The sequence below is a fragment of the Peromyscus eremicus genome, chromosome 7 (genome assembly GCF_949786415.1).
Source record: "Peromyscus eremicus chromosome 7, PerEre_H2_v1, whole genome shotgun sequence".
NCBI classification, from domain to species: Eukaryota; Metazoa; Chordata; class Mammalia; order Rodentia; family Cricetidae; genus Peromyscus; species Peromyscus eremicus.
Genome location: NC_081422.1, coordinates 108,002,677 through 108,027,923, shown reverse-complemented (window position 1 = coordinate 108,027,923; position 25,247 = coordinate 108,002,677). Strand labels below are relative to the sequence as shown.

General features: G+C 48.5%; 1 protein-coding gene across 1 annotated transcript in view; it reads left to right on the top strand.

Annotated features, from left to right (window-relative positions):
- Trim71 (tripartite motif containing 71) overlaps positions 1–21,035 on the top strand; it is a 52,458-nt gene extending 31,423 nt beyond the window's left edge. Inside the window, exons 2-4 of the mRNA XM_059267164.1 lie at positions 7,485–7,652; positions 17,050–17,184; positions 19,564–21,035. Coding sequence (XP_059123147.1) covers positions 7,485–7,652; positions 17,050–17,184; positions 19,564–21,015 — 1,755 coding nt within the window. The 3' untranslated portion in view covers positions 21,016–21,035. The remainder of the gene's footprint in view (positions 1–7,484; positions 7,653–17,049; positions 17,185–19,563) is intronic.
- The last annotated feature ends 4,212 nt before the right edge of the window (positions 21,036–25,247 follow it).

Below are 25,247 nucleotides of genomic sequence, written 5' to 3'. Positions count from 1 at the left end.
GTAAAACAGTAATCCCAGCATTTGGGAAGTTGAGGTGAGGCAGGAGGATCACTACAAGTTTAAGGACAGCCAGGGTAGAATGAGGTGGTGCCAGGAACCAAGAATTCCAAAGACCCAGCATTGCAGTGGCTCTCCCACCCCCACCCCACCCCACCCCACCCCGCGTCCCTGGGTGTGTGGATGTTACTCTCTGGGGGTAGATGAGGAGGTGCTGCTGGAGCATGGTTGGGTTCCGGTTGTATTTCTGTTTCGTGTGTGATAGTGTCTCATGCTGTAGGACAGGATGGCCTGAGGTTGACTTGTGTAGCTGAGGTTGGCCTTGAACCCAACAGCAACCCTCCTGCCTTAGTGTTCTGAGTGCTTCGGTTCCAGACGGGAGTCCCCACAATGCTCTCCTTGGTTCCTGTCCTTGTTCTTGAGTTTGGGGTGTGTCTCAGTCCTGTGTACTAGGACATGTTCTGGCATTAACAGAGCTGAGAGGTTACAGGAGTCTGCTCCTGAAACAGTCCCCTTCACAAGTTACACATAGTCCTGTAAATACCTGGATTTAGATGAATATTAACCTTCCTTGGAGGCAGCCAGCTCCTAACACTGCCAGTAGATGTGACCTGTAACTAGGAACTGGGGTCTCTCAGGGAAGGCCAGAGTTGGACCCTCATTACCCCAGCATCCTGATCCACTAACACCAGCCAGAGGCCGCTGAGCAAGGAAGAGCCCAGCTGCCAGGATGTGGAACTCAGTGGAAAGAGATGGTTCTGTTACATTTGACAATAGGAAGCCTGGGTTTAAATGTAAAACTTTGTGTTATTAGCGGCCCCCCCCCCCCCCCCCCCCCCCCGGTCTCTGGTCCCTCTCTCTGTGTGTGTGTGCGCTCGCAGGTGTCCTGGGAAGTCAGAGTCGTTGGAAATGGAATTACAGGACCTGAGTTCCCAACTGAACTCTGCAAGAGCAATACTGGCTGGCTTCTTCAAAAAAAAAAAAAAAAAAAAAAAAAAACGAATTGCATTTGCGTGCTTGTGTGGTAACTTAGTAAGTTTTGTCCCAAGCCCTCTTGATAATAGTCTGTTGGTATCTGAGTTTTTCTTTCTCCTCATCTTGGCCAGTTTGTGTGCGTTCTCTTGATTTTAAAACCAACCATCTCCACGGCACCCACCAGGCAGGCAGTAGGCATCAGAAGGAGCCTCGGCTACTTGAGTGTTTTAGGTGTACAGTGTCCTGTTAGGAGGAAGGGGAGGGGGCTGAGTTCCAGGCCACCTATTGGGTCCACCCCATTCTAAAGTCAAGTCCCCAAGCATTCCCACTTGCCTAGAATTCAGTTGACTAAAACTACACACTGCTCGCCTATTTGGAGGCAGCAGGAACGGAGACTCAAATATCCGCCTTCTTAGGTGGGTCTGGTTTGAAAATCTGTGATTTCCATGAGGAATGGTCTCTGTGTTTGCACAGATCTCTCTTATTTCCGCCTAGAAGCAGCAGAAACTGCTCATTAGAACACCAGAGGTCAGATGCATGCCAGGCGGGCGGCAGCTGGGACACTAATGATGTCATAGGCTTTGTGTGACCCCCCCTGGCCAAGGGTGCTGGAAATCTGACTGGGGACTCTCTCTCTCTAAATTTTCCTCCCAAGTCTCCAGGGAGTTGGTCCTTGCCTGCCTTGGGTGAGATAGAACTTAAGATCGTATTTAAAGTGAGGGCAAGACAAAAGTAATAGCTAATGGGAGGGACATTGTGGAAACAGCGGTGACAGCCATTGTCGTCAATGGTGTGGGGCCGCCAGAACTAACCCTTTCACAGGTTCCTTATTTAGAGTGCCGCAGAGGAGTCTGGTTCTGAGTGTCACCCTATCATGTTGTTGGATGCCTTCCTGGTGGTGTTGGGGTGTAGGTATACAGTTAGAGTTTTGGGGGGTTTGTTTTGTTATTAATTTTTTAGATTTATTTATTTTTTTAGAGGTAGGAGTAAGGTATTTTGCTTGCATGTATGTCTGCACACCATGTGCGTGCCTAGTGCCTGCTGAGGTTCAGAAGAGGGCATTGGATCCCCTGGAGCTGGTGTTAGGGACGGTTGTGAGCTCAAGTTTGCTGCTGGGACCAAAGGTGTCCAGGCTCAAACAGTTTGTATTTTTGAGATGATGTTTCACTTACCCAGGCTGGCCTGGAACTTGGGGTCATCATGTTTCTACTGACGTCAGAGATGGCGGGCGGTAAGCAGCCCATATCTACTGAGGCACCTCACGACCCTATTTGTATTTATAAAACACTCAACAATGTTATTTATGTAAATAAATTGGTGGGGTTGGGGCTGATGGCAAGTCCCAGAACCTCTGGATTTGGTGCTAGCCTAATCTACATAACGAATTCCAGGAGGGACTCTGTCTCAGCCTGTCCCCACCCCAGAAATAAACACATTTGCTGGGTCTGTTGGAAGAGCAGTGCGGAGACGTAACCACTGAGCCAACTCTCTTGTCTTGTCCATCTCTCCATCTTGGTGGTGGTTTTTAAAAACTTCCAGTTGAAAATTCTTATTACCAGATAAACTGATTACATTAGCTATAATTTATTCATATAACACTCTGCAACTATTCAGCAATGAAGGAGTGTTCCAGAGCATTCTAGAAGGATTAGTAAGTGAAGACCCAGGCACTGGTATTTGCCACTAAATCCCAGCACTTTGCAGACAGAAATAGGATGATGATGATGATGATGATGCAGGTTTCAGGCTAGCCTGGGCTACAGTTGAGACTGTGCTTCAACCACCAAACCATACTAAATACTTCTGATCCGAGTGGGGAGTCAGACAGCAGGAGGGAGCTGGCCCAGCGTGTAAGGCCCCGGATTCCATTCCTAGCAATATGCTGAAACATTCTAATGTACTTAGAGTGCAGGATACTTTGAGTTGTCCTCAGAAATCAGGCAGAGACTGGAGGGGCGTTTTGTTTGTTTGTGTGAAAAGTTGGTCCTAGCCAGGCGGTGGTGGTTTATGCCTTTAATCCCAGCTCTTGGGAGGTTCAAGGCCAGCCTGGTCTACAGAGTGAGTTCCAGGACAGCCCAGGGCTCCACAGAGAAACCCTGTCTCAATAAACACAAACAAAGAAGAAAGCCTAACCTCACTGCGCTGCCTGCCGGTGCTGCTGGCTTCCAGCTGTGGCACTAGCCCGGTACTGAGTCTCTGGACAGCCACGGGCACAGTGAGCTCTGAACAGGGGAGAGTTGGGGGCAGGAGAATGCTTGTTGAGGGCAGTGGAGGACTTTGGCAACCCCAGCACAGGGGAGGTGTAGGTATCTGTCTGGGCTACATGAAAATTCTGTCTCAATAAGTAAACTAAACAAACAAACCTGGCTGGCTGGAGGGATGGCCCAGCCTTAAGGGCCGTGACTGTTCTTCCAGGTAGTCTGACCCCCTCTCCTGGCCTCTGAGGGCATTGCATGCAAAACACCCATACACATAAAATAAAAATAAGAAAAACCCCAAACCATTGGTCTTGAGTAATTCCTACATTTACTTATTTTGACTTTTTCTTTTTTTTTAAGTTATTTTGGAGACAGAGTCTCTAGCCCTGGCTGCCTTGGAACATGCTATGTGAGATTCTCTGCCTCTCAAGTGCGGGCACTAAAAGCATGTGCCACCACACCCCACCATGGGACCTACGTTTAAAGAAGCTGGTGAATTGCTCTTCTCTTTGTGTCAAAGACGTGTTCGTGGGTTTCAGGGCTTCCCCCGCGTCCCCAGGCCTCCCGCCCCAGCCGGCTTGCCTGCTCTTTGGCTTTGAGAGTTCTGGCTTCCCCTCCAGCTCTTCTTTTTGTAAACACGTGTTTGTCGTGTGTGTGTGCACCCCTCAGAGGACAAGCTGCCAGGGTCGGTGGGTCCCTGAGCTCTAACTCCTTCACCTTTACCCTGAGCTACCTCACCAGCCCACCCGGCCGTAAAGCGTGGTTTTGATGGTCCTCAGATGTTTTTCATGGCTCCGAGCTCGGCTGAGCATTTTGAAAGTGAGTCCTGTTGTCCATGTGCGGCCAAGGATTGGGCTTCTGGCTTTTCTCTTTGAGAAGGTCATTTTAAGGAATACTGTACTTAATTTTTAAGTAAATAAAACGATAAACAGTGGTTGATATTGTACTTTAGCAAAGGCATTTTGACACACTTGGAAACCACGTGGTGATCGCGGCTGCCCTTCCCCTTTCTCACTGATATGGGTCACTGTGGTTAGAACCATTGCCCAGGTTTTCCCAACGTGTCCCCGGATGTGTGTGTCCCAGCTGGTGTTGGATGGAGGGCCGCAAACAAACAAACAAACAAAAAAGAGCTACGCACACAGTATCCTGTTCAAAAGAGCGTTTTCTTTCAGTACGTGCCCTGGCCAGCCTCCCTACCTTGTGTTGTTATTTATTTATTTTTTCTTTGGCCTCCCCCATCCCCCTGTTCCTTTCCTGCTGGGCCTGCATTCCTAGGTCTTTGTCTCTGCTTGGTATTTTAGAAATTTTGGGAGAGGAAGGCTGGGAGGGGTGGGACGTTCTAGAAGCTGGGGGCAGGGAAGGGGGTGGTCACTTGGAGGGTCAGAGGTCAGGCCAGCTCCATTTAGCTAGAGCAGCCAGATTGTCGCCAGGCCTGAGGGGGCGTGTCCATGCATCTGCCAGGGGAGCCCCAAACAGGCGGCACGTAGGCCCTGGAATTCCTGCCACCAGCGGACTCCACCCCTTCCCTTCCTGCTCCCTAGTAGTGGCTGCCACTTTTGGGGCCATGGGCTTTTACCTAGCCTAGTCTAGTCCTTGCTTTTTTTCTTAAACATTGGCTCCAAGGAGATCCCCCCATAGATTTTTAAATTACATTATTTATTTTAGAGGCAGGCTGTGTGTAGAGCAGGATTAACTTGGTAGGGCCTGATCTCTCCACCATGCATGGGTCCTCAGTTTGTCGGGCAGCAGGTACTTTGACCCACCCCCAAGTCTGCTCCTTTAATGGTCCAACTGTTGCAGAGAGAGAGTTTCCCGGTGTTCTTCCTTGCTTATTGATTGTGTGTCTGTAGTTGTAAAATTCGGCTTCCCCTGTCTTAGAAATGGTGAGTAAGCCTGGAATGCTTTCACATTTTAACTCCAACTCATAACTTGAAGACTTAAATACTGATTTTGTTTGATGGTTTCACAACAATGCATCGTCTTTAAAATTGTGGTTTTATTAGTTCCGAGCGTGCCGGGCTGTTCTGGATCTGTAGGTTCTCTTAGCCGACATTTGGGTGCTGTTGCTGCCTCTCCTCACTCGGGTTTGTCTGTCTGCATGCCGCTTCCTTGGACTTGCTCCCATCCACTTGTGACAGGATTCCGGGCCGTGTTTCATGTGGGACTCCTGGACTCATTGGAAGGGAAGCCTTTGGGCTCTTCACATCTATTCTCCTGACACCACTGCCTGTTCTGACCAGGATTTCTCTTCCCTCCCTCGCGTCCTTCCAGGCTTACTGTAAGGCCTCAGGGGATCTCCCGTGCCTGGCCTCTTGTAAGCTCTGCTGTAGGGTTGACTTGCCCAAAGGCCTGGGAGTTTCCTAACACTTGGACAATTGCAGCGGGAGCCCAGTTTCTTATCTCAGCCCAGAATGACTTGAAAACCCCTTGCTTCCTGTTGCCCAGCCCCAGACAGGCTGGTTCCTGGGATTTTGAAGGTTGGGAAGGGTCTCTCTCCCGAGGGACCTAGTCAGACCCCATTTGTTTCCCAGATTAGAAGGAAGCCCGGGCACGTCAGAGGAAGCCGCTGGGCAGGTGGTCCAGCCTCAGGAGCCTGGTCGGGCAGAGCCCTGTAGACTGGCCATTTGCTTTCACTCACATCTGGTGAAAGCAAGGGTCTTTTGGTCAGTCCACCACATAGCCGCCCCAGAGTTGCTTAGTGGAGAAGGTGGAAGACGGACCATTTATTTTAATTTAAAAGGGACCTCTGGTGGGAGGTTTTCACACCTCACTTTAGGAGGGGAGTGATCCCTTTATTCCCTCTGGTGGCAGATGGAGGAGGGAGCTGAGGTGGAAGGAATGTAGCAGGGTTGCCGAACCCAGTAGAATTGCTTTTTTTTTTTTTTTTTTTTTTTTTTTTTTTTTGCACCACACCAAAACTTGTGAGGGAATGCTCTGCGTTGTTCAGCCCACCTTCCTTTGGTTGGTCGTTTAGAGTTCTCCTGGGAAGTTGTAGATTTAGCCGACGAGGGGGACCATTGCCACCTAGTTTATCCTATCAGGTTGGTTAAAAAGTGATCAAAACCGGTCACAGTCACATTTCCTTGTGCAGATTCCACGAAAGATCTCTCCATTCCTCTGAGATTAAGAAGAATATCCAAATCTTTCTTCTATCCTCGGGTGCAGGCACATTTCACCCTACCAAGCCCCTGTGGGGGTGACACATGGTACAGGAGACAGCAGCCTCTCACTGTGGCTCTTTCTCAGCTCCACTCCGGGACCTCCACCTAAATTATGTTCTAGCCCCCCTCTTCTCCAGGGGCGGGGTTCCCTAGCCTTAAAAGCTGTTTCTCAGCTTTCCCTGGCTTCTGGGTAAAAAAATTAGATCCTGGCCTTTCCAGGGTCCGAACAAGATGTGATGTTTTGTCACGGGTGGGGTAGCCAGCCCGGTGCTTGGCTTGGAGTGTCCCCGCTGTGTGGTCTGGAACTCCACACCACCTCCTGTCTTCACGTGGAGATTTAAGTGTGTTGCTGCGTGTGGCAAAGAATGCAGCTTACGCATTGATTCCTTGTGTCGCGTGTCAGCTGCCCCCTCCCCCAGCTGCTCTTGAAATCAATCCAGCAGACATTTACCGAGAGAGGAGAGTGGCTGGTTTCCGTGCAGAGCCCTCTCTCCTGAGAGCCTCTTGCCTGCTGGCAGGTGAGAGGTGTCCAGTGCTTCTCTTCCCCAGCACACGGGTTCGTAGGGGAGCTCCTCACTGGCTGCCTGCCTCCCAGGTTCAACTACTTGGAGTAATTTGGCCGAGAGAAGAAAGCCAAGAGGCAGGCCAGTCTTCCTGTTAGCTTTTGGCCTCAATTCCGAAAGCTTCATCCTGTAGCTTGCTGGAGTTCCAGGAGACAGACAAGTGCTGATCACCCTGGCCGAGGGCTGAGAGGGATCTGTACTGCCCTTGACCTTCCGTCACATACAGGAGTGGCTACAGAAACTTCATTCGTTCTGTCAGACCACCAGTCCCAGACCAGAACTTTCTATTTCTAGATCATTCTCTTGAGACGCAGGGAACCCACCCCCATGCCAGCAGGGCTGCCCTGTACAGTCTTCTCCAACTTTGCGGTCAGTTGTGATTCTACATCACACTGCAGCTGATGGCACCTGGGTGGGGTCCCCCCTGGTTTGGGGCATTGGGCATTGGGAACGGACAATGGGCATCAAGTGTCTGCACCTATGGCAGTCTTGTCTGCCTTGATGAGGGAGGGGGCACACAATGTTTGGATCTAGAGTTAGGGCTGTACTGTCTCCCCTCTGTTCACACCTGTGTTTCTGGTCCCCAGGTCCTGCATCTTTACTGCGACACCTGCTCTGTTCCCATCTGCAGAGAGTGCACGCTGGGCCGTCATGGGGGCCACAGCTTCGCCTACCTCCAGGACGCCCTCCAGGACTCACGGGCACTCACCATCCAGCTGCTGGCTGATGCCCAGCAAGGCCGCCAAGCCATCCAGGTGAGTTATCTACTCGAGCCTTCCTCGTGGGCAGATTGCACTGCTCAGGTCACGGACTAGACAGCACAAGGGGCTGGTGTGACACCCAGGCTACTGAGGTCTCTGGAGGGCTTCTAGCAGCGTCCAGAAGATGGCAGACGTGTGGTCTGAGTTCCTGGCTTGGGTTAGCTTTGCAGAGATTTGTTTCAGCTTTTCCGAGTTTAGCAAGCATTGGTTCTCATTGGGACTGCAGAGACTGTGTGCCCGACGCTCTTTAGGCACAAGTATTGGATACACAGATTTACTTACTGAAAGCTGAGACCTGAACGTGAGTTTTGAACTGTCCCCAGCCCTTGTGATTAAACACTTGTCCTTGAATTCCCATCATTCCTTTTATGGTTGGGGAGGGACATGTGTGACATTTTGAGAATTGGCTTAGTTCTCCTACATTGTTAAGCAGTGGTGTATTATGCGTAGTTGATTGATGTTGATTCTTTCTGCCTATTATTCTATGTGACAAGCATTTAGGAAATTATGACATGTCTTCCGTGGATTACAAGGTAAGTTTGAAAGACAAGAAATGTTGCAAAATTTTCAGCAGAAGTTGTATAGGAAGCTCGTTCTTTACATTTTTGAAATATTTAGGCTAAATTTTTTTTAGAAGCCGTTTTGTGTGTGTGGGTGTGGGGGGGGTATACTCCAGAATTGAGAGCACTCTGTTGACTGTTTGGCAGGGTTTTGTTTTGCCTCATTCTTTCAAGTGTTGGGTTACAGATGTACACTGTCACCCCTGGCTGAGTTGGCAGGTCTTCCTGAATAAGTTTCTCGGTAGCTGTCAGGTTTGTGTGACGTTGGAGGGGTCTTTTCTGATTAATTAGGTTTTCTTTTTCCCCTCAAGCCTGATGTTCAAATACAGGTTACAGAATATATTTCTGGAATGACAGACAGGTCCTGCCACCAGGATTAGTCCTTTTTTTTTTTTTTTATCAGTTTGTTTTTGAAAAGATTTTTTTTAAGATTTATTTATTATGTAAACAGCATCCTGTCTGCATGTACGCCTGCAGGCCTGAAGAGGGCACTAGATCTCATTAAGGATGGTTATGAGCCACCATGTGGTTGCTGGGAATTGAACTCAGGATCCCTGAAAGAACACCCAGTGCTCTTAACCGCGCTGAGCCATCTCTCCAGACGAATACATGTGTATTTGTCTCTGTGTGTGCAGAGCCCTTGGAAGCCAGAAGGGGGCATCAGATCCCCACGGAACTGGGAGTTACAGACGGTTGGAAGTTGCCATGCAGGCACTGAGAACCACATCTGGGTTCTCTGCAAGAGTAGCCAGTGCTCTTACACAATGAGCCCCCTCTCCATCTTTTTTAAAAAATGCCTGTACAGCTGCGGGGTCTGGTGTCTCTTAACCTAAAACTGTAGAATTCCGGGCAAGCCTTGGCTACATGAGGCCACATCCCAAGACACAAAACAACAAAAGGTGTGTAGTGCTCCTTACGTTATTGTATCTCCACAGAGCGGCCACATGTCTGTGTCTTCACAGGTAAAGTGCCAATTGGCTTTTTTTGTACTAATAGAATTAGAATTCCCTAAGAACTATTTTGCTCCATCCCCTTGATACTGTATTCCTGGCTGCTGCCTCTCTGACCCAGGACTAAGAGCTGCATTCGGGTGGGGGGACACACAGTATGACCTCTTCCTGGGTCCAGCCCAATGCAGACACCCACCTGCCACCTTGTTCCTCTACTAAGCATGCCACATGATCACCTACCTTCTGAGGTCTTTGTACAATCTTAAATATCTCCTTTCTGCCCGTGGTGTTTTGTTTTTAAATTGAGACAGGGTCTTCCTGTCGAATGACCTATTCTGGAACTTGATTTCTAGACCAGGCTGGCTTTGAACTCAAGGAGATTCTCCTGCCTCTGCCCAAGTGCTAGGATTAAAGGTGGATGCTACCATATCTGGCCCTCCATTTTCTTCCCATAGAGACCAAGAACACCCAGGCAGGCCAATGGACACGATAGAATTAATGCTGTATATTCTTTGCCCTTTGTGGGCTCAGCTGCTCTGGGGAGAGAAATGAGTTGTCAAGATTGGATGGCGAGGTTGCAGATGCTCAGTGGTTAAACCATCTGTAACTCCAGTTACAGGTATCCACACCCCACATGGTACACATAAGGACAACAGTCATACACATACAATTGACTAAAAAGTCTAAGCTTTAAAAATTTGTTGTTGGCCTAAAGGGAGTGGGCCTAAAGGGAGTGGTTATAATGGAGAAATCTCACATCTGTAGATGATTGAGCTCTAGATGAAGAGAAAACAAGAGAGATGTAGGAGATTTTGTGTCTTGCTCAGCTGTCTAAGCACAAAACTCAAGCATAGACCACAGGGCCAAGTGTGTGTTGGTGGTCAGTGTCCAGTGTTGCATGGTAGAGGAGCAGGGTGGCAGGTGGGTGCCTGCATTGGATTGGGCCCAGGGAGAGGTCATACTGTGTGGTGTGTACCCTTGCCCCCTCGTGCTGAGAGATGCAGACAATATGACGATGCAGGGCAGAGTCCCTGTCTCAGGGTGCATGTAATTTAAAGCCACATGAGCATACATCATGAAGGCATTGGGAAAAGTAGCCATAGTACAACAGATTTTTGTTCGTTTGTTTTGTTTTTAGACAGTCTTACTTGGTATGCAGTCCAGGATGCCATGGAGCATTCTCCTTGTGTGCGTCCTCAGGGCCAGGAGTATAGATGTGTGCCACGGTGCCTGGCCATGTCTTTTGTTTTTTCAGTGAGAACCGTTTATTTATATTTGCACACTGAATGTGTGTGTATCCTTCAGGTCAGGATCTGATGCAGTAGTGAAGAAGAGTCCACTCACAGGACGCCAACCAGATGTTGAAGTGTTGAATGATTGAGGGTTCTTGCTGCTTACAGAGGACTTGGTTCCCACCACCTACGTAGTTCCATGGGATCCAGCTCCATCTTCTGGTCTCTGTAGGCACTACAAGCATGTGCTACACATAAATAAAACAGCTCAATGGTTAAGAGTACTAATGCTTATCAGGAATTTCAGATGCCAACACCCACATTGGACAGCTCTTGTAACTGTCCTTCACAGACATCTGCATACACATGCAGCACACACATACACACCAGATACACATAAATAAGTCTTTAAAAGATTTACCCAGAGATAACCTACTGTTCCTAATATGAGAGAAAGGGAAGGCATTCATCTTAAAATAGTATATAGAATCGGTCCCTTTATTAATTCATATCTTCTTTTTAAGTGTCTTAATCTAAATACAGAAAAATTCTGTTCATCCTCACAAAAGAAGTTTGCACTGCTGTTTGAGTGTTACTGAGTTTTGTAGTCGGGTTTAGTAGGTCGCTACTGGTCGCTTGGGTGGAGGCTTCGATACCCACTTACCACCGCAGATCTTCATCTTTACAGCAACCCTCCTCCCCCTTTTAAAATTCAGGGTCTCATCAAGCAAAGCTTGTGATTGGCTGACACAAGCTTCTAGATACCAGTCTGGCCTCAAACTCGTGGTGCTCCTGCCTCTGCTTCGGAGTACTGGGATTAAAGGTGTGCTGAGGAACCAGGGCCTCCCATTTGTTAGGAACGTTCAAAAAGATTTCCTGAGCAATTTCATCCCCTCTACCGAGATTGATCTGTTCTCTTCCTGGTACGTCCCTCCCCCACCCCCACCTTGGAGGTAATAATCAAACACTTGTTGGTAATAATCAGCACTTGGTCACTGTTAGAGTCTCTGCCACAATCACGGATCGTGTTTCTGTGATTGAATTGCTGCCAGGGCCTGGACTCACAGCTGGGTTTCCATTCTGTTGTAAAACATGGCATTCGAAGCCTGGTTGGCCTTTTTCTCTGAGGGGCTTGAGGGTACCCCAATACCTCATTTCCCACCAGCCTTCCTGTCTGACACTTTCAGGTATTGTTGATGTGCTTAAACCTTTCTCCACAAGCATCTGGTTTTTATCTGATTAAATTACATCTTTGTCCACTGACTACTAGGCAGAGTCCCTGAGTTAACACCGAGCTGGCGGCCGCCTTGAGAGATGCACAATAAGTCCTTAAATATTAGATGTCCCTGTAAAGAGAACACACACACACACACACACACACACACACACACACACACACACCATTTGGAGGGGGCTTACTAGTGCATTGATGCATTCAAAGCTTTTACAGCATTTCATTGCCTCTTTTTTTTTTTTTTTGGTCTCTTTTCCTGGAAGTGTAATATTTTAGTCACATGTGGTTAGATGAGGGGTGTGTGTGTGTGTGTGTGTGTGTGTGTGTGTGTGTGTGTGTGTACACACGTACGTATATACGTACGTACAAGTTGTAGGGGTCAGTTCTCTTCTTAAACCATGTGGGGTCCCAGGCATTGAGCACAGGTCGTGAGGCTTGGTGGCGTGCACCTTTGCCCATTGAACATAGTTTTCTGTCTTTGGGCTGGAGAGATGGCTCAGCAATCAGTTAAGAGCACTGGTTGCTCTCCCCAGACCTGGGTTCAATTCCCAGCACCCACAAGGCGTCTTTACAAACTGTAACTCCAGTCCCAGGGGATTCCACATCTTCACACAAACATGCATGTAGTAGGCAGAACACCAGTGCACATAAAATAAAAACAAATTATTTAAAAAAAAAAAACAAACATTTTTTAAAGCCGTCTTTTAAAGTTTAAAATTTCGAAAAATCATTATGCATATGGCTGTTTTGCCTGCCAAACTAACATATCACGTGGGTGTCTGGTGTCCATAGAAGCCGAAGGTGGCCCTGAACCCTGGAACTGGAGTCATATATGATTGTTCGCTGATGTTTAATGTGGTGAGATGTTTGAAGAGTGTTCTGTGTCCTGTTTCCAGGTTCTCGCTCTCCTTGGCCAGTGTCACTAGTTCCTGGCTGTACCTTGGAAACAGGTTTGATCCCAACCTACCCCACATGAAGTGGCTGACACACGGGAGTTAGCTGGTATGCACAGTTGACCTGTCATGGCCCCACATCTTTTCTGCCGTGAGGTTAGCTCTGTCGCCATCTAACAGTTGGAACAGGGCTGCTTTTTCAGAAAACCAGTTGATTCCTCTTACCCCGGTCAGAATTGTCTGTAACTCCAGCTCCAGGCCCTCTTCTGGCCTCCGGCCACTGCAAACACATGGTGCACAGACATACATGCAGACAAACTCAGACACAGTTAAAATAAAGCCACAGAGCACGTGCTTTGGAGCGGAGATCTAGCTGCAAAGGCCACCACCGAGTCCCTTGTCTCCCTGTTATTTTCCTGGCCACATTCCAGCACCCTGCAGATCCAGTCCGAGCCTGCTGGAGTGTGTTCAGGACGGACCCCTTACACCTCTCCACAAAGTCCTTTTTATCACCCTTAGAATGCTGTGACCGTGACTTGAATGTTTTTCGATTGTTTGGGTGCCATCAAAGCTTTCTACCTGTGAAAGATACAGATCTTCCGCTCCAACTCGGTGATCCATAAACACAGGTCTCCGGGGACTTGGCAGGACACGCAAATGAATACAATTCGTCAAGAGAGGGCACGCTTGTCCACCCCATATGAAAGAAGTGGTCACTGCTTCCGCACATTCCACTGGCCCTTGCTTGGCAGGAGAGTCAGTTTGTCCCTTAAGGTGACATTTGCGTAGTGTGTTGACTAGCTTCATGTCAATTTAACACAAACTAGTCATTTAAGAAGAGGTAACCTTAACTGAGAAAATGCCCGTCAGCCTGGCCTGCGTCCCAGCCTGTGGTGTATTTTCTGGTGGATGACGCCATAAGCTGAAACAAGCCCTCCTCTCCTTTCCCAGGTTCCCTATCAGCATGGTTTGAGTCAAGCCACGAAACCCCGAAACACAGTTGTTACTGTTTGAAAATCACTTTAAAGATGATGATGATTGGTATATGGATAGTATCTCGTTAACGTAAAGTAAGCTCGTGGCAGGAGTTTAAAATGCTGTATAGTTTTGGTACATTTTATTACATAACTGTATACGGGGAATGCATGAACATGGAAGTTCATGTAGAGGTCAGAGAACTTTATGGGAGTCTTCTGTCACCACTTGGGTCCCAGGGTTCAAGAGCATGTTGTCAGCTTACAGCAAGCACCCAAGCTAACTTGTTGGCCCCTCATTTGCACATTTGGAGACTAGGTTGTCTTCCTTGCTTGTATTCTTCTCCTGCTCCCACTCCTGTTCCTTCTTGTTCTTCTCATTCTTGTTCCAGGACAGTCAGGGCGACACAGAGACACTGTCCTGTCCTGAAAAAGAAATGGAAAAAAAAAAAAACGATAGCTGGATCAGCTGGTTGGCTCTGTGGGTGTTAGTGACCCATCTGAAAAGGGGATCTGTATGTAACTCAGGCTGCCCTTGGACTCAGATCCACCTGCCTCTGCCTCCACCTTCTTAGCTTAGGGATTGAAGGTTTGTACCGCTGTGTATGGCTTGGGCCTCCCAGCTTCAAATCACACATCTTGGAAAAGGGGACCCCTTGGAAGGTAACTTCTTTAGAAATACAGATTCCATAGAGGTCAATTAGTCATACTTGTACATACGCATGTGCACAAACATATACAATTAAAAATAATAAGAACACATTCCTTTAAAAGATGGAATGGCTAGAGAGATGGCTTGGTGGTTAAGAGTTCTTGTTGTTCTTGAAGAGGATCTGGGTTCAAGTCCTAGAAGCCATGTGGTGTTTCATAGGCATCCAAAACTCCAGGTCTGGGGATCCAGTGCCCTCTTCTGACTTGCCAGCATTAGGCACACACATGATTCATATACATACGTGCAGGCAAAACACTCCTACATGAAATGAATCTTAAAAATAAAACCTTTTGTTTAAAAAAAAAAAAATCAAGGCTTGCAGTGGTGGCGCACACCTTTGATCCCAGCACTGCGGAGGCACAGGCAGGTAGATCTCTGAGTTCAAGGCCAGCCTGGTCGACAGAGTGAGTTAAAGAGAGACTGCTTGGCACTCTGGACGCTCTGTAAGCACCCAATCCTCTCAGCCAGCTGTGACGTAGTGCCTCACAGAGTTTGGGGCTGACAGGCAGCCATTTAAAAGCCAGTGAGTGTTGGAGGTGTGTCATGAAGTGTCAAGGCATGAGTGTGTGGGTTCACACGGACCCATGGAAAGAAGACTCAGAGGCACCTTAAGAATGAATCTAGGGAGAATCTGGAACCTTAAGAATGAATCTGGCTGGGTGGTGGTGGCGGCGGTGGTGGCGGCGCATGCCTGTAATCCCAGCACTTGGGAGGCAGAACCAGGCGGATCTCTGTGAAGTTCAAGGCCATCCTGGGCTACAGAGCGAGATCCAGGACAGGCACCAAAACTACACAGAGAAGCCCCTGTCTTGAAAAACAAAACAAAACAAACGAACAACAACAAAAAAAATGAATCTGAAGAAATGGCTCAGAGGTTAAGAGCACTGGCCGCTCTTCTGGAGGTCCTGAGTTCAATTCCCAGCAACCACATGGTGGCTCACAACTATCTACAATGAGATCTGATGCCCTCTTCTGGCCTGCACGCATAAATGCGGGCAGAACACTGTATACATAATTAAATCTAGCCTTTCAAGGCTGCAGGGGGATCTGGTCTCTCAGGACTGAAACACTTTCCCTTCACCCAGGGCATTTTTATTTTTCTCTATATTTATACAGTGTGGCCAGTTGATTTCCATATGCTCAAAACAAACTGAAGAAGCTCCCAAAAATACAATGCCAAGTGCAATCCCTCATCATCAGATACCACGGTTTTCCCGGTTTCCTAAACCAAGTTTTGTAGGGGCCTTTATATCCTTGGGAGACTCTTGAGACAGGATTCACATAGGCTACAAGAGGAACAAAAGGTGTGGGTTAAACAGAAAATGGGTTAGGGCTAGGTGCTACGCTCTGGAGCTAGGCCAGGGGTAGCATGTAGGAGTCCCAGTCATCATACATGACAGAGTGTTTGTCAGAATAAGGCAGGCTGGATATTGTCCATGTAGATGAAGCAGCGATCATGGGTAGATCTGTAGCGACAGCACATGAGTGGTTTCCATGGGAAAGGGGGTCGCAGGGTGCTGCCTACTACATGCAGAGCTTTGTTTCAGGGGATGAGAATTCTAGGTTGCAGTGACTGTTGCCCAGAGGGGGTGGGGTGGGGGGCACAAAATGTCACTAGTGGTAGTTTCTATTCTGGGGATCTGGCCACAATTGGTAGACACAAAATAAGAAGAAATGTGAGTTGGAGGCAGGTGAGGTGGGTCGAGGGGAAGGGCTTTTTGCCAAGCCCAGTGACTTGAGTTCCATCACCGGGACCCACGGTGGAGGGAGAGGCTGACCTGGGCAGGTTGTCCTCAGACCTCCACATGGGCGCCGTGGTGCATGCCTGTGCATACACCACATCTGTAAGGAAATAGGTAAATGAGTGTCATTGACAACGAAGAACGTGGTCCACACACTGCAGTTTCTTACATACCTCATTTATCAGCCGAGAGCTGAACCCTGAGTAACAGTGGCGTTCGGCTCTGGCGGGGCCTTGGTTCTCAGCATGTTGTGTCATGGGTTTCTCTCATGTTAGCCATCGACCAGGGTTGGAGAGGATTTTGGTAAATGGCTGCTTAGAATTAATAGGAGCTGGGATTTGAACCTGGGTTACCTTAATAATCCACCTCACCGGCCTGAGGTGCTGAAGAACACCTGCCAGTTGCAGCACCTCCCACCTCTTATTCTGAGACCCCTCTGCCCAAGCAGGTGTCCGTCCTCCGCCTCCCCGTCAGTTTGGCTGTACACCTAATGCTCTCTGTACCCACCTGGTTGATCATCTGCTCTAAAATGGCTCCTCTGACAGGTCAAAACCCTGATTCAGTTTCTTACTTAGTGTCTCAATCCTTGCGGCTTTTTTGAGACACTTCATGTAATATTAACGAACACACCAGGCCTCCTGGATTAATTTTTTATGAACAATATGTCCCATTTAGCCAGCTGATATACTGGGGCTGGTCATGTAAGATGAAGGGCCCCTGACTGCAGGACGTGATTTATGATTTTTAGGTTAGATCAGGTGATCCTCCCAGAGTGCACATTGTTTTGGTTCCTGTTGGGTTAGGGGAGATACAAATGTGGTGGAGAAACCACTAAACACCCCCCCCCCCCCCCCCACACACACACACACACAGGAGGGACCTCCCTGACATGCAAGATTTCCTTCAGGTTCAGGGAGGAAGTCCAAGAGATCTGAAGTCTGTAGCGAGCCCAGAGCTGTTACATCCGACGCTCATTCCCAGTATTCAACACAAAACCCAGCTACAGTGGTTGGTTGCTCTGTCAGGTGCCACTTCTGTCCTGGGTGAGAAGTGAGGTCCCTTCTAGCACCTAAAGGTTCTGTTTGCTTTTCCAGCTGAGCATCGAGCAGGCCCAGACCGTGGCAGAACAGGTGGAGATGAAGGCGAAGGTGGTCCAGTCGGAGGTCAAGGCTGTGACAGCCCGCCATAAGAAAGCCCTGGAGGAGCGCGAGTGTGAGCTGTTGTGGAAGGTAATGTGGGGTGCATGTCTCCCCCTAGCCAGCTCCCCCAAGCTGGCCTGTGCAGAACATTCACCTCATTTCAGATCTTTCAGAAGTGCTCGGTAGGCAGGATGGGGCTCAGGTTGTCTGTTGCTCACCCTGGAGAGGAGGCAGACAGGAGGGAGACGGACAAAACTCTGCTTGTTTACAGGGGGCGGATAGGAAATGGTCCTTATGTTTGGTGTCTTTGGTGGCTGTACGTCTGGCTCCGTGTGGAAAGCCTCCACTTGGGGAGGAACGGAGGAATGTTTCCTGTTGAAGGCAGGGAAGAGCTTTGAGCACACTGGTGGGCTGGGAAGATTCCCATCGGCTCACCTTCATCAACACCTTAGCTGTTGGATTATATGTCCCCCACTGGAGAAGAAAGGTCAGCTGAGGCTACCTATAGCTACCTATGGGCTGGTATTCAACCCTGATTCTTTGGTTGTTCTGAACACAGGGCTGCAAAACTGACTTCTAAGAGACCTCCTCTGTTGGATGTCTTGTTTTGCCCCATTACTATGGTAGGGATTACATTTAAGTCCCCCCCCCCCAAAAAAAAATCCTTAAAATTAGTTTAAGACTTTTCTTTTTAAAAATTGTGTTAGGTATGTATGTGAGTGTGGGTGCCTGTGGAGGCACAGGATCCCCCTAGAGATGGAGTTTCTGGTGAGCAACCTGAGCTGGGTGCTGGGAACCGAACTCTGGTCCTTGGCAAAGCATTCCACGTTGCACTCCTGACTGCTGAGCCAGCTCTCCAGCCCTTACTTGTTTTTAACCTTGGGTTTATGTATGGATGTTGAGTGTGGCTTTGCACATGTGTGCAGGTGCGCAGAGGCCAGAGGAGGAGAAGGAGGAGGAATCTTCTGGAGCTGGTGTTACAGGTAGTTGGAGGCCTCTTGATAGGGATGCCATGTGGACTGAACTGGGGTACCACAAGAGTACGTGGTCCTGACAATGAGTCATCTCTCCAGCCCCTGTCACATTGCTGTCACACCCTGAAATGTTCTGTCAGAACGTCAGAGCTGCTTTAGCAAGCCTCCCCTTTCTAGGGGCCGTTTTTGGTGGTTTGCCTTCCTTACCAGCTCTCTGTAGTTCTTTTCTTTTGAGTTGGGGCTCTCTCTACAGCCCCCTTATTGTCCTGGAACTCACTGTTGACTCAGATGCACCTTCTTCTGCCTCCCGGGTGCTGGGACTGAAGGTGGGTGTCACCATGCCCAGCCCTACAGGGGTTCGTTTTTTTTGGAGGCACTGGAAGATGCCATCTCCTCCTATGTACTATTAGACAATTTCTACTTGCCTAGAATCCCTGTTCTTTTCCTTTTTTGTTTGTTTTTGTTTTTTCAAGACACAGTTGGTTTCTCTGTGTAGTTTGGTGACTGTCCTGGATCTCGCTCTGTAGACCAGGCTGGCCTTGAACTCACAGGCTCTGCCTCCTGAGTGCTGTGATTAAAGGTGTGTGCCACCACTGCCTGGCAGAATCCCTGTTCCTAAATAAACTTGCTGTTTGATAAACACCTCCATCTCATCCATCTTTTTCATTTGCTTGTTTTTTCTTATTTTCATTTCTGTTGGTACAATAAAATACCCCGACAAAAGAGTTTATTCTGTGTTATATAGTCTGTTGTCGCGGGGAAGTAAAAGCAGTATGACTTGAAGCGTCCAGTCACATGGCACACACATTCCAGAGCAGAGAGATACATGTGTGTGGTAGTGCTCAGCTAGCTTTTAGGGTGGGTCTTCCTTCTCTTTATCCAATTCAGAAAGATCCCTCACCATAAAGCTAGGCTACCGTGATCTAGGCAGTCCCATGGAGACTCTTCTCAAGTGATCCTAGTTTTATCAGATTGACAGTTAAGAGCAGTCAAGCCATGCGTGATAGCAGCACATGCCTTTCAGTACCTGCACTGGAGGAACACAAAGCAGTCGGATTTCTAGGAGTTCAGGTCCATCCTGGTTTACAGAGTGAGTCCACCACCACCGATGACGCCCAGGGAATGCAGCACCTCTGGCCTCTGTGGGCATCTGCACTCACATGCACAGACACACATCATTAAAACAACATTTATTTATCTTTAAATCTAGACCTCAGAAAAGTTGGCATTGGCCTTTCATAGCTCTCAGCCCGGAGAGCACTGGAAAGTCTCGGTGGCCAGGCAGACCTGTGGAATGAGTTACTTCCAGTGGTGGGGGGCAACTTGCTTAGAACTAGGAACCGTTGAGAATTGCGTGCAAAAGGAAAGAGAAAGGAGGACATAGTTCTGTTTTGTTGGTCAGATAAAATCTGTTTCCAGTAGTTTTTAGCCTTTTGTGCCCACACTCTGTCTGTGCTTGGTTCTAAGTCTGTCCTGTTTCTTCTCCCGTCTCCAGGTGGAGAAGATACGGCAGGTGAAGGCTAAATCTCTGTACCTGCAGGTGGAGAAGCTTCGTCAAAACCTCAACAAGCTAGATAGCACCGTCAGTGCCGTCCAGCAGGTCCTGGAAGAGGGCCGGGCCCTGGACATCCTGCTGGCCCGAGACCGGATGCTGGCCCAAGTGCAAGAGCTCAAGGCCATCCGGAGCCTCCTGCAGCCGCAGGAGGATGACCGAGTTATGTTCACACCCCCTGACCAGGCCTTGTACCTGGCCCTCAAGTCTTTTGGCTTTGTCAGCAGCGGAGCGTTTGCCCCGCTCACGAAGGCCACAGGAGATGGCATTAAGCGAGCCCTTCAGGGCAAAGTGGCCTCCTTCACCGTGATGGGCTATGATCATGATGGCGAGCCTCGCCTCTCTGGAGGCGACCTGATGTCAGCTGTGGTCCTGGGCCCCGATGGCAACCTGTTTGGTGCAGAAGTGAGTGATCAGCAGAATGGGACTTACGTGGTGAGCTACAGGCCCCAACTTGAGGGTGAGCACCTGGTGTCGGTGACCCTGTGCAACCAGCATATCGAGAACAGCCCCTTCAAGGTAGTGGTCAAATCGGGCCGCAGCTATGTGGGCATCGGGCTCCCCGGGCTGAGCTTCGGCAGCGAAGGGGACAGTGAAGGCAAGCTCTGCAGGCCCTGGGGCGTGAGTGTGGATAAGGAGGGCTACATCATCGTGGCCGACCGCAGCAATAACCGCATCCAGGTGTTCAAGCCCTGCGGCTCCTTCCACCACAAATTTGGCACCCTAGGTTCCCGGCCTGGGCAGTTTGACCGACCAGCTGGGGTGGCCTGCGATGCCTCCCGCAGGATCGTAGTGGCCGACAAAGACAATCATCGCATTCAGATCTTCACCTTTGAGGGCCAGTTCCTCCTCAAGTTTGGTGAGAAAGGAACCAAGAATGGGCAGTTTAACTACCCTTGGGATGTAGCAGTGAATTCTGAGGGCAAGATCCTGGTTTCAGACACCCGGAACCACCGCATACAGCTGTTTGGGCCTGATGGGGTCTTCCTGAATAAGTATGGCTTCGAGGGGTCTCTCTGGAAGCATTTTGACTCTCCACGGGGTGTGGCTTTTAACCACGAGGGTCACCTGGTAGTCACCGATTTCAACAACCACCGGCTTCTGGTCATTCACCCTGATTGTCAGTCAGCACGCTTCTTGGGCTCAGAGGGCAGCAACAATGGACAGTTTCTCCGACCACAGGGTGTAGCCGTGGACCAGGAAGGGCGAATCATTGTGGCCGATTCCAGAAATCACCGGGTGCAGGTGTTTGAGGGCAACGGCAGCTTTCTGTGCAAGTTCGGTGCTCAAGGCAGCGGCTTCGGGCAGATGGACCGCCCCTCAGGTATTGCGGTCACCCCAGATGGATTGATCGTCGTGGTGGACTTCGGCAACAATCGAATCCTCATCTTCTAATCCAGAATTCTCATCCAGAATCTTCTGGGTTTCTGTGTTTAGGGTGTGCATGTGTGCGTCTCTCGTTTTCTGAATTTCAAAGAAGAAATCATCTCAGGGATATTTCTTTTTCTTTTTCTCCCCTTTTTTATTTTTTAAAAGAGAACAAAAGTACAACATTGCATAAGTCCTACCTCAGCTTTTTTTTTTTTTTTTTTTTTTTTTACAGATGAATGTAATTCTCTTTGCAGGGATTGAGCCTGTGAAGTGATAGTTTCTATCTACCTCAAGTCTTTCATACCTTCTCCAGCAGTCCTCTTTACCCCTCCACGGAGCTCACGTTCCCTTTTCTCTTGAGGGTATGGAATGCACAGGCCAGCGCTCCTGGGCCCTCGAGGGCACTGGAAGCATTATGGTGGGGTGCATTTTGTGGATTGAGCCAAGGAAACCCAAAAATAACTACTAAGTAAAAAAGAAAAGTATAAGATGTTGGAAAGATAGGATTTAAAATTCATAATTCTAGTGTATTTGTGTTCTTGAATACTGTGTGTGTGGGGTTAGGTTGTTGGGTTTGATCTTTTTGGGAAAAAAATTTTTCTTTTTCTTTTTAAGTGCTGCAACAGAGCTTTCCTCTGTTCTTGGGTTACCTCAGTGTCTAACATCTTCATCCCTAGGATGCCTGTGGCTTGCTAGCCAAGAAAAGCAGACCATTCATATTTTAGGTGTCTGGTCTTTGTTTCTGCTTAGGAAGGGTGTGTGTGTGTGTGTGTTTCAGTGTGTGTGTGTGTGTGTGTGTGTGTGTGTGTGTGTGTGTGTGTGTGTGTGTTTCAAAGCCATCTTCGCCTGGGGGGAAAGCTGGACTTGACACACGGCGTCCCAGGGAAACTTTTCTTCCCAGTTTGCTCTCTAAGAAATAGATTAGCTCAGGATTCTCAGTTGAAAGTGTTCTCAAGTTAAGTTTCTGTGTTTTGTTGTTTCTAAAGACTTAGGTATAAGCAAATAAGTTAACCTTGTTCTCAGAGAGGGGCTTTTTGGATGTGGACCAGGGTGCCACAGAAGTGGGGGGTGTTGGAGAAGTGAGGCACCCCACATCAGGGACTGTTCAGAAGGTGGGATCCCGTCCCAAGAGTGTATAGTAGGCAAAGGGATAAACTTTTATTTGAAAAAGCACAATTTTTTTTCCTGCTTTGGAAGTTCAGGGAATATAGAAGTATGTTTGAATGACGAGTAGGAGTATCCCGTCCCCACCCCCTTGGCTCAGGTCTCTTTCTCAGGATCCTTGTCCCTGAGTGGAGTCAGACCTCAAGGTTAACTGAACCCCACTCCCTCCCCCAAAGGCCTTTGAATGTAAAGTATTTGTAGACCAAATCCCCCCTGACCCGAAGTGCAGGACACAATATATATATCCTTTTTAAAACCTGTACCAAAGAATAGGATTGTGGGGGTATGTGGCTCCCATGCCACTAAAGGACTGATAAACTACACATTGGGTCTCGACGTTGTCGTCTGTCTGAGGATGGGGACCCTGTCGAGCCTCCGTACTCCTCACTACTGAAATCAGATTGGATTTGAAAGGGGCTCTCACATCGCTGACTGAGGACGGGAAGCTCCTGCCTGAAACAGACCAAAAGATCAGTTTCTGCCCAAAAATGGATTTGCTTTTAAAAGAGAAAGTTAAATGGAGCCATTTACCCCCTGTCATCCCAAGAAGAAGGTGGTGATGGAAAGCCTGTGAGGGGTCAGTCACATTGCTTTGGGACATTTCACTTGCCAGTGTGAACTATGATGTTCACTTCTGAGTGACTCAGATGGGGACACAGGTCCTGGAGTCACTTTGTTAGGGAGAATGGTACACAATCAAGGAACCCCAAGGTAGCTTCCAGCTGCCGAGTCCTCCTTCCCAGGATCCTGGGGGTGGCGGAAGGACCACTGTGAAAGAGATCGTACTCGGTACAAGGTCCTTTTTTGAAATTTAATAGTGGATCCTCCTGCAGTTCATATTCCTCAGCCTTTATTATGCCCCTTAAGTGTTAAACTGACTTTTATAGGACAGAGTAACTGGGAGGCAGGTCCCCCCTCCAACAGACTGCCCTTAAACACTCAACACAACTGGCTTTACATCCTTCACAGTGATTCCAATTCTCAGAAGCCTGATTGTAATGGTGGCCAGGGAAAAGCTATTTTTGTTTTTTAGTTTTTGTTTTTTTTTTCTGTTCCTCTTCACAGCTTACCTATGACAAGAATATTGGCTATTCAGTGGGAAATTTTTCTGGTGAATTACGACAGATAAAAATACTTGATATTTTACTTAGGATTTGATTGCTCAGCCCAGGTTTCCACTTTGTGGCTGAAATGGTCAGGTCTTAAAGAGTAAGTGGATGTGGAGTAAGTAAAGTGAAGACTTAGAGCAAAGTGTCCTTAGAGGTATGTGGCTCTTTACCTTTCTGTGTCCAGCATTGGTTTATGGCTGGCTTCTGAGGAACGTATGTGGTCACACTTGGAGAACTTTGGTTTTTAAAACAGTGGCCATTTGCAGCCGTCTGAGATTGCTCCTGGCCTGCGGGGGACCAGTGCTAAGCACTTGGAAAGTGTGATAATGTGGACTGTTCCATATCATGATAGAAGCCATGTTTGGTGCCCCCTAGTGTGACGTTGCCATGTGCATTCATGTGCACACCTCTGCTGCCCAGTCCAAGGTGACGGATGGGAACAGCAGGAAAGAGACCAGGTCCTGAGTGCTGTGAAAGGAAGCTTTGTCACCAGTGAGAGACAGGCAGGCAGTGGATGTAGACACATGTAGATCTGCCCTGGTCAGGTGGCAGGAGCTGGAGGGCGTGGGAGCTGGAGGGTGTGGGCATCAGGAGATCCCTATTAGAAGTGAATGTATCTAAACTTGAGTATTGAACACCTGGTTGCCACCTGCCTAACATTCCAAAAGTATAATCTAAAAGTCATCACTAATCTCTAAATTTGTTCCTGAAGCCACCCTGTCCGCCTCCACACCTGTGCTCTACTGTGGCTGGCAGGTGACTCCTAAAGTTGGCTTGGAGCCCAGTTGTCTTGTCTGGGCTGTCCCCCAAGTGCACTAAATTCCTCAATCAATACCCTTTTTAAGTCTAACTTATCTGGGGAAACATAAAAGGGTACCCTAAACAGAACCAGACTTCGTGTTGGGCCAAAGAAGTTGCCAAGATGAAGGCACTTTGAGGTGGATGCCTCGGTCTGCTTCACTGAATCACCGTCGTTACGCCAAAGCTTAGTTATTTGAGCTGGGGAGTCTTAGGCTTGAAGCAGCACAGTACCGTTGGTGTGTTGTCTACATGTTTGGAAGACTGCAGAGTTGCTGTGTTCTGGTAGGTAGTAGAAGGTATGCCAAAGTTCTTAGGCTGGCTTTTCCTGTTGTTTAAGAAATATGTACACACACACACACACACACACACACACACACACACACACACACACACTGGTGCCAAAATTATTTGTATCTCTCTCCTGCTGAGGTTCTAACGGTCTGGGGCTGTAAGGAAGGTGACATTGTCACCTGTGCACATTAGGTAAGGTTGGACCTCCTGACACTCAAGGGCTTTCTCTGTCTTCGTGTGGACCAGGGTCACAGGACACAGCACCTCTTGCCACACGGGTTGCTTTATTAGATTTTCTACCTCACTTTTGGCAAAGTCATCTACCTCATGTGGGCACCTGATGGGTCTCAAAGGGGATAGTATTAATCCGGTGGAGATGGGCAGGCAAGGGAGGCTGCTTCGAAGATGACGTTTAGGAATCCAGGATTGACTTCCAATACAGAACATTTGACCTTGAACAAGAGGTGTTCGGTCGGTGTGGTCCTTCATCCAAGTAGTTCTCCATCAATCTTGCTTCCCCTGCCTGCTACAAACCCAATTCTGCATACAGTATTAGGAACTGCTTCTGACCTAATGGAGAACTTGACTAGAAAAAGGCCTTTAGGTCTCTCTTCTCTTCAAGAGAAAGCTGTTTTATCTGGTGGGAGTGTCTGAACACATGCCCTTTTAGTGGGAGCCCTGAAGGTCTGGTGGGGAGCATCAGGTGTTGGAAGGCATTGAGAATCTCTGACGTCATGATTGTATTTGCACCTGTCTGCACCCAGCAGGACATCTGTCGCCACGGTGCAGCCCCTCTACAGTGACTGGTGCCGTGTACACTGCTCTTTGTTTTGATTTGTTCTTCCTACCAAAGGCAACACTTTGACGTTTGTTGTGCGCCCCCTCCCCCCT